This window comes from Clupea harengus, chromosome 12, assembly GCF_900700415.2.
Source record: "Clupea harengus chromosome 12, Ch_v2.0.2, whole genome shotgun sequence".
Taxonomy (NCBI): domain Eukaryota; kingdom Metazoa; phylum Chordata; class Actinopteri; order Clupeiformes; family Clupeidae; genus Clupea; species Clupea harengus.
Genome location: NC_045163.1, coordinates 18,261,937 through 18,270,489, shown reverse-complemented (window position 1 = coordinate 18,270,489; position 8,553 = coordinate 18,261,937). Strand labels below are relative to the sequence as shown.

The following is an 8,553-nucleotide window of genomic DNA, read 5'->3' as shown; positions in this document are numbered from 1 at the left end:
TGCGAGTGAGCGTATTTTTGCAGAAACACAAAAGTGACCAATGAGGGAGCAGTCTGCCAGCACGTGGATTTAAAAATTTCGGGTACATTTAGAAAAAAATGCCATGTGAAGGCGAACTAAACCCACGGTATTATGCAACATTTGAACAATGGGAAACTATTTAGTACCAGTTGTGTACCCAAGCAAACAAGCCATAGGTCTGAAAACATCCTCAGGCCATCTCTGATGCAATCCTGGAACCCCAGCATCTCTTGTTAAAATGTGGTCGGAAGCGGCTCGGAGCGGCTCTCGCTGTGTGAGGTAATGACATGTGTGGAGTGGCCTCTCGCGGAAAAGATTTCCCTCTGTTAAAAATAGAGATTCTTGGACGGTGTGACCACTGAAGCAAAAACAATGCTCTGGTCAGTAAAATAAGCCTCTTGTTGCATCGCTGGAGTGCTCTCTGAAGCAACACAGTGAGGACTGAATTTGCACTCATCCTCTCTGTCCTTCCCCCATCTGTCTCTTCTCTCATCTTATCTCTACCTCCCCCTTTCATCACTCGTTCCTATGGCATTTGGAATAGTCAGCCCTATGTTTAATCATACTAGTGGACTGTACCATCTGTCAGAGGACCAAAATAGGTGCCGTGAATTTGATGTGGTATGTTGCATAACCGTGTCACATATACGACACATGTATGCATGTCCTACAGTACATGCTTCTGCGTGGAACAGATAGTGAGGCATATGCATCATCACCGGGTCTTTTGCTATGCGGCATGAATGTCAACATTTGTGTTGTGACAAATAGTGATTCAAAGCTCATGACAGATGGTGTAGTTGGTGCATGGAAATATGGGGGTCGGCGGAATAGTCCATGTGTTTTTTAACCATGTCGCCTGTCAGTTTATGGAGTAGTCAGATCCCTGAAGATGGTGAAATCTTGGAAGTAACAGCCCTGTAATTAACCTCACCTGTTGTCATCTGTTGTCCTGTCAGATCTTGCATCTCTTGGCCTTGTTCCATGTATTTTTGTGTATGCAAAAGGTATACTGCATATATTTGTGCTTGAATTTGGCTACAGCTCTGAAATTATGCAGCCACTATGCAACTATTCAAGTTTGCCGACTATCTTATGCCTTGTACCTCAGGTTTAACTTTGAAGATGAAACACCAACTACAAACTTTGACAACTTTCCCTCTGCTATCATGACAGTCTTCCAGGTAAGCAACTTTTTTCTCTGAAGTAGGCTATTTTATACTTCTGTTTCTGATTTATTAGAAAAGAAATATGATACCGATAAAATGCAGTGTGTGCTTTCATAATGAGAAGTTATGGAAGAAAAGAAGCCATCTTTCCACAATATGATGAAATACTGCTGCCTAGGGTTGAAATCCGATTGTCTGCCACCCACAGATTCTGACAGGAGAGGACTGGAATGCAGTGATGTATCATGGGATTGAATCCCAGGGGGGCGTCCACGGCGGAATGTTCTCCTCTGTCTACTTTATCATCCTCACTCTTTTTGGAAACTGTATCCTTTGTGTACACTCCACAGAGAGACGAGAAGGAACGACTTGCCGATTTGCTTTACTTTAGTAATCTCCATCGTACATGTGTGCCAGCGTATCTCTCGGTGTGAGTCCTCAGGCATGTTTCACCTGAGGAGCTGCCATGTACAGTTGTATTCAGGTATTCGTTTTATTTAGGATTTAAACTGATCCAGTCCTCAGTTTCTGAAAAAGCAGGACGTTTTCTCAGGACTCCGGAGCTGTAGATCAGTATTTTTATTACAAACAACAATTGCAATCGGGCTCACTCACAGCACAAGGATGAAAGTGAAGCAATTTCACTAACATCGCACAGAGTTTATATACTTAAGATTTATCTAACTCTAACGCCATAAATGTTTCTAACGTCAGCAAGAATAGCCACGCTCGACTAAAAGTCCCTTTGTGTCATCCCAACTGCACTTTCTGAGATGCAAGGATGTCAGTTTTACAGAGGGTTGAACAAGCACAGTTCGACTCTTTCCAATCACCTCTGAGCTCACCCAAACATAGACAAGAAGTTCCCTCACTTACGCCTGTAGGTCTTACACATACGCAGACTAAGTAGCGCCAGCACCTAATAATCTCAGTTATACACACACAGAAACACAGAAAAGCCATGTTCCTGCTTACATAAGCACATGATTCATACAAGGTAATTATTAACACAAGGCACTTGATTAATATATTTTTAAGTCATGACGAGTGTTTCGAAATTAACTCTATCACAGGATGTTTCAGATAAATGTCTTTATTCAGGTGTTCAAGCAAGGTTATTCTAAGGCTGACTTTTGGAGCTATTTTCTCAAATGTAAAATTGCTCTCTCAGGAAATGTAAGAACACCTGTGCATGGAACCTGTACTGTATCAATCCTATAGATGTTTTGGTGTACCTTTGTTTGTATTTGGAAATGGCAGAAAATTGTATCATGGGGGTGATAATCCTGAACTTAAACCTCACCAGACACTCTGCTAAATGTATTCTTGGCCATTGCGGTTGACAACCTCGCTAATGCGCAGGAACTCACAAAGGTAAGCCAGCCCTCTGAGGCTATCACCTTCTGACTCCCCGTTTCCCAGTAAGCCCATTGATGAAAAGGCTCAACACAGCCAATCAGAGCTGTTGAAATGCGTCATGACGACAGTGCTGATGCCACAATGCTCACTCTTTGGGCCACTCGAGAGCACTTCACGCACCTGTATCACCTCGCAAATGGAAAATAATAATTAGCTGCCTCCAGGAACAGGGTTGCGTAGACGTCTGTTTGACGTCATTTCTAGTGAGCTTTAGTGCACAGGCATTGTTGAGAAGAGCTGCTTGAGATAAAGGAGTCATTCAAAACAGTCCTCCTGTGACTGATGGATAAAAGAAAAGGTGTATAGAGTGCATCAGCATGGCCGTGAAAACAGGGCACGCAATTTTGATGTTACCAAGGAATCACAGAAAAGTGTTCTCAGAAATGGCTTAGAAGTGTACTCAGAAATGGCTGAGAAGTGTTCCCAGAAATGGCTTCTGCAATTCTCTGATTTTTTTCTCGTTCCTCCTGGGTCAGAATGCCACCAATTTGACTTCCCCGTGAAAACACCACTGTTATACTATAATATAACAGACCTCTATCTCAGCTCTGGCATTAGTTGCGGTTGCGTGATTTTACCAAAGAACTCGATGGAATGCTGGTCTGATTGGTAGGGTGTCGGCTTATTCTCCGTAACAGACCTCAAGCACACACAACACGCTACGATGGAGAGAGAGAAGGAGATATTAGGAGATATGTTCCATAGTGTAGTTTCTCTTCTTTGTTGGCCTTGTCTTCAAAGTCTCCTTAATGCTCCTAGCTCTGTTCTCTCACCACACGCAGCGGTTGGTGTCTCTACGATGACCTTTCTTCAACACAACACACTCAGCATACAAGTTACATTTTAGTTATACTCAATAGAATACACAACTTAGCATAATGGGTGTGTCTGTGGTCTGGTTCACGGTGTAAGTTGGGTGCATGCTGGGCATGGGGTCTACCTATATATGAAAAGGTGTGAATGTCAGCAGACAGGGAGGGTCTTGCTAACCATTTGTGTGTTAATGAAGGTGGTGAGAATGTGATACATTCTTGTGGGGGAGGAATATGAGTTGAAAGTATATGAAAAACACCTAAATGTAACACCTTGTATACTCATATATGGCCTACTTGTCACATTTAGCATTGATGTTAATATCAGCACTATAGATAGTAATGAGGCATTACGCATATCCTTGCTCATGCCATTTTAGACCAATCAATGTCAGTGAAACTTCATGTAGTTCCTGATTTGATGCTGCTTTGCCTTTGACTGCTCATGCCCCTCCTCCCCATGACTTTGTGGTGTATTGCTATTGGCTAGGACGAGGAACAGCAGGAAGAAGAAGCCAATAAAAAGCTGGCCCTTCAGAAGGCCATGGAGGTGAAGGAGGTCAGCCCCATGTCAGCGGCCAACATCTCCATCACAGCGTAAGTCTGCAAAAGGCTTTTTAGATGTTCCTTGGTCTTTTGGTCTTTTGACTCCATCTGGCTTATTTGTGTCACAGCACAGTGTTGTCCTATGTGGCCTATCTGTTTTTTTTCAGTTTCATATAGCATAATCACTCTGTGTCACTTTGTGTGTGTGTGCTGCAGTATTCTGGTGCTCTGGGGATATAATGATTGTTTCCTTATAGACAGGGTTTATCGCCAAAAATGTGTACTATTCCTCAGAGTATTTGATGAATGTTTGCAACTTGTGAATGCACACTTTCAGCTATATCTTCTCCATCTCAAAGGACACAGTGGGTGTTGTGTCTTTGACATTACATTACATTTACATTTACATTTACATTTAGTCATTTAGCAGACGCTTTTGTCCAAAGCGACGTACAAGGGAGAGAACAGTCAAGCTACGAGCATTAGAACCCTGGTGTAACAATAAATACTACTTTACATAATAAATAAGAAAAAACGAATTAGAAAAGAGTGCAGAAATGTAACTGCTGTAAGTGCAAGTTAAGCACTAGTCAAAGTGCCAGTTTAGGAAGGGAGGTGCTCTCTGAAGAGTTGTGTCTTCAAAAGCTTCTTGAAGGTAGAGAGGGACGCCCCTGCTCTGGTAGTGCAGGGGCGTCCCTCTCTACCTTCAAGAAGCTTTGAGGCATGTAATTATGTCATTACTCATTTCATTGCTAGGTGTCTTCATTCAGGCACCTGTAGATTTGTTAGCAAGCTTAGCTGCTGTTAGCATGACCGCTGATGTGTTGCTGACATTTCTGATAGTTCGTTGGTGGAAATAGAGTTGGTTAACTTCTTGTCTTCTTACACTGCAGCATATAGCAGTGTGCCTGAATACCTCTGATGTGTAGGTCATTTCTCTCGACCAGGCTCAACCATAACCATTTCTAGTAATGCACCCTTTCCTGTGATATCAGACCAATTTCATCAGGTTTTATTTCTTTAAAACCACTCCGTTTACTGTGACTTTTCTTTGGCCGATAAGGTCCCATGTGAGTGTGACTGAAGATGTTTTTTTAATTGTGAGGGTAAAAGCAAATTAAACGTTTGCACTCAAGTGTTTCCATTCCATTTAGAATAATTCATAATGATTTTTGCACAGTTTGCATGTGTGAATAACTCGACCATAGCCTACCATCTTAAAGCACTTTCATGTCACCCTTTGGTAATGGCCACGGTCAACATTTCTTCCTACATATGTGCTGGCAGCCACTTTTCATTAATTTTTAATGACATGAATCATCTGTCATCACATTTGTACTCATTACCTAGTCTTTACTGACTAGCAGATGATGAAGAAGCAGCACTATGATATCCCTATATCCTCCCATGCCTCATTTACTAAGTTCACGGTTATTTATGTATCGTTAAATAAATCTGAGGCACTCAATACATTCAAAAAGCCTTTAATATCTATTGGCTATTCAGTTACAATTACAGATAAATGCTTATGCATTTCAGCCACCAAGTGAGTCAAAATGGCTGCCTTTGGGCTGTTTCTTGTAAATGTTAACAAGTAATCACACGATCAGTATGGACAGGTAAGTAGTCACATGATTAATGTAGAGAGGTAAAGTCACATGAATGACAATGGGTTACCAGGCTGAGGAAACCACACATTTAAATGTACTGTCAGGTTAAAACGGTGATAAAAAAACAAACAAAGAAGATATATGGAAACATCTTAATAATTCAGTTGTAAATACATACAGGACTGATTACACATGATGATTAAATCAGAGACAGTTACAAAAAGGGGAGAAGTCTAGTTCCCCATTTAAACCAGGGTAATGCGTAGCTTTCAATGTATATATCCAAAAAGATCATCTTTGTAAGACAGCTATATGCTGCATTTGTAAAATGAAATTATTTGCAGCCATGCAAATAATTGCATGCATGCCGCATGCTGATATGATAGGCATTCAGATACATCTCCACAGTTTTCACTGAATCTTATATGACATGGGCTCCAAATTAGTTTGATGTTTTGTGTAGTTTATTGTAACTTCATGTAATCATATATACTTGTTTTCATAAAAGGGTCTTTTCAATATGGTGCTCATTGTGTTTACCAGCCACTGTTACAAATCTACAGTATATCTATCAGGTCAGCATCATCTGCAAGATGGCTGTGTTAATGTGTACAAATGGAGGCTACAAGGCTTTTCTGTATTATATATTAACTTCTTTTTCTCTAAATTGGTGTGTTTTTAGCTTCTTTTTTTTTTTTTTTTACAATGAACACCATTGTACCACTTAGTGATTTCTGAGATTTCATGGACTAATTTGGGTTTAATAGGCTGAAATGGCTTTCCCTTCAGAATAACTGCTGACCTTTGGATTGCCCTAACCCATTACCAAGGGAAAAACATGTTGTTCTATTCTCATCAGGGAGGGCTTGCTTAAATAAGGCAAATTGAGACACTGTTTTTGTAAACACTGCTTGTTCTACATCAGTGAAACACATATGCTTTTGATGTTTCAGTCTGTTTTTCTGTCTCATCTTTACATACACATAGGGATGTTGTGTCATGACTATTAACATTTTCCTTTTTTTACCACTTTAGCAATTCAGTGTTTTGATAACTCTGACATTCAGGCCCGTACAATATAATTTAGGATAAAATGACTTGTCAACACCTGGAAAGAAAAGTAAAAGAAAAGTAGCATCAATTTTTTTTTTTCAGATGAATCGCAATTGCTGTGTCATATACATTTGTTTTTTGTCTTTTTGTCATGTATGTGGGTGTTACCAATGTTTGTGTTTCTCTGTCCGTTCAAGCTGAGCAAGAAGCAGGTGGACTGAGACAGGATGTCACCGTCTGAACTCCTCTCTGTGGCACACCCTAAAACGCACCTTTCTGTTCGGTTCTGTTCTGTTCTTGTCTCATCACTTGTTGTTGTTTCTTTCTTTTGTTTTGCATGTGCAGTTTTGTAAAGCAAAATCGAGGGGCGATCTCTCGCAGCTCCTCCATCTGCAGCGCTCATTCACCGTGAGTTTTTGCTCTCAGTTGAGATATCGTCACCCTCGTTTCTCCTCCTCTCCTCTCCTCTCCTCTCTCCTCCTCTCCTCTTCTCTACTCTCCTCTCCTCTCCTCCCATTCTCTCCTCTGTACTTCCCCAGCATACCCTCCTCTTTGGCCTCCTCTCATTTTCCTCCTTCTCTTCTCTTCTTGTGTCGCTGTCTTCCCCCCCCCCCTTCCCATTCTCTCTCTCCCTTTCTCTTAATCTCTTTCCTCAACCTTTACCTCACCTCCTGTATCAACGTCCCTCTCTCATCCTACTGTCTTTCTCCTGACAAAGTTCCCTGTTAGTAGCCTGTTAGTCTGATCGATGTGGTATGCTTCAGTGAATGGGACTTGTAGTTCTCCCGGCAGAACTTAGGTGATGATGCACTGCTTTAGCATCCTAGCTGTGCCTGTGCGTCTTTCCCCTCGTTCACTGCATGAACAGCCTCAGTGATATACTGCATGCTGGCCCTGTGGCCGTGTAGAACAAGTTTGCAAGACCTAGTTGGACATTGCGTGAATGCCTCACAGCTACAGTGTGGCAGCTTTGTGTGTGACTGATTCGCACTAAAAGTACCCACTTTAAAGAATTATGAGACATTCACTGGGGTGAACTTATTACCAAGCTACACTAAAGCTCAAGAGTATATCAAGAGAAGCACACATAAGACATCAGAGAGTTTAGGTGGATCTTAGGTAGGCTGACATGATGTGCAGGCCCATAGTCTTCCCATCTTAGAAAGGGGCTGACTCTTTAATGAATGTGTGCCTGATCAGATGTGTATGTGTCCTTAGATTAGAGATCAGAGCCGGGTCTGATCCAGAGTCAGTTTATGTCAGGTCTGAGACAGGGTTTCTGTGTGTCCCTCTCATTTGTATTAGTCTCCTCATTTGATGGAGCACCTATCACAGTGACTTGAATATATGTTTCTTTGTGTGTATTTGTGTTTCTTTGTGAGTGAGTAAATGTGTGTGTGTGTGTGTGTTTATGTGTGTGTGTGTGCTTGGGTCTGACTTGGCATTGTCGACAGGCTGGTCTACTAGCCTCTGATCTGACTCTGGTCTGTGTTCTTTCAGCTGTTATAAATGTTCTGTGTAAGTCCCCTGTCTCTTGTGTGCATTAACTGTTGTCTTCTGTCTCTCCCTCCCTCCCGCTGCTGTCTGTGGTTAACCTGTCTGTCGCTAACCTGTCTTCCGTGCTGCTCCGCTGTGTCACACCCCCCTTTCCATTGCCTTAGGAGTTATTTGTACACCCCCACCCGCTACTACATGAGGTACAGTTCCCCCATAGTCATGTACTGAAGTCACAGTCATACATGCTAATGACCGTCACATACAGTTGGAAGTTGCACAGTGTCCCAGACAGAGAGTGAGATGCCAGCCTGGCTCCCGCATCTGCATCTAGGTTACCGCTACCATGACGATGCCTCGTCTCTCGTGACTGCGAGCAGACGATGACTCACTGCCGTAATGGATGTTTCTCCCTCCTCAGCCGTCTCC

General features: G+C 42.1%; 1 protein-coding gene across 1 annotated transcript in view; it reads left to right on the top strand.

Moving 5' to 3' along the window:
- The window catches only part of cacna1bb (calcium channel, voltage-dependent, N type, alpha 1B subunit, b), a 144,786-nt gene that overhangs the window by 83,607 nt on the left and 52,626 nt on the right, over positions 1–8,553 (top strand). Inside the window, exons 15-19 of the mRNA XM_042709342.1 lie at positions 1,133–1,205; positions 1,399–1,516; positions 2,497–2,564; positions 3,912–4,018; positions 6,976–7,038. Of these exons, the coding sequence (XP_042565276.1) occupies positions 1,133–1,205; positions 1,399–1,516; positions 2,497–2,564; positions 3,912–4,018; positions 6,976–7,038 (429 nt within the window). The remainder of the gene's footprint in view (positions 1–1,132; positions 1,206–1,398; positions 1,517–2,496; positions 2,565–3,911; positions 4,019–6,975; positions 7,039–8,553) is intronic.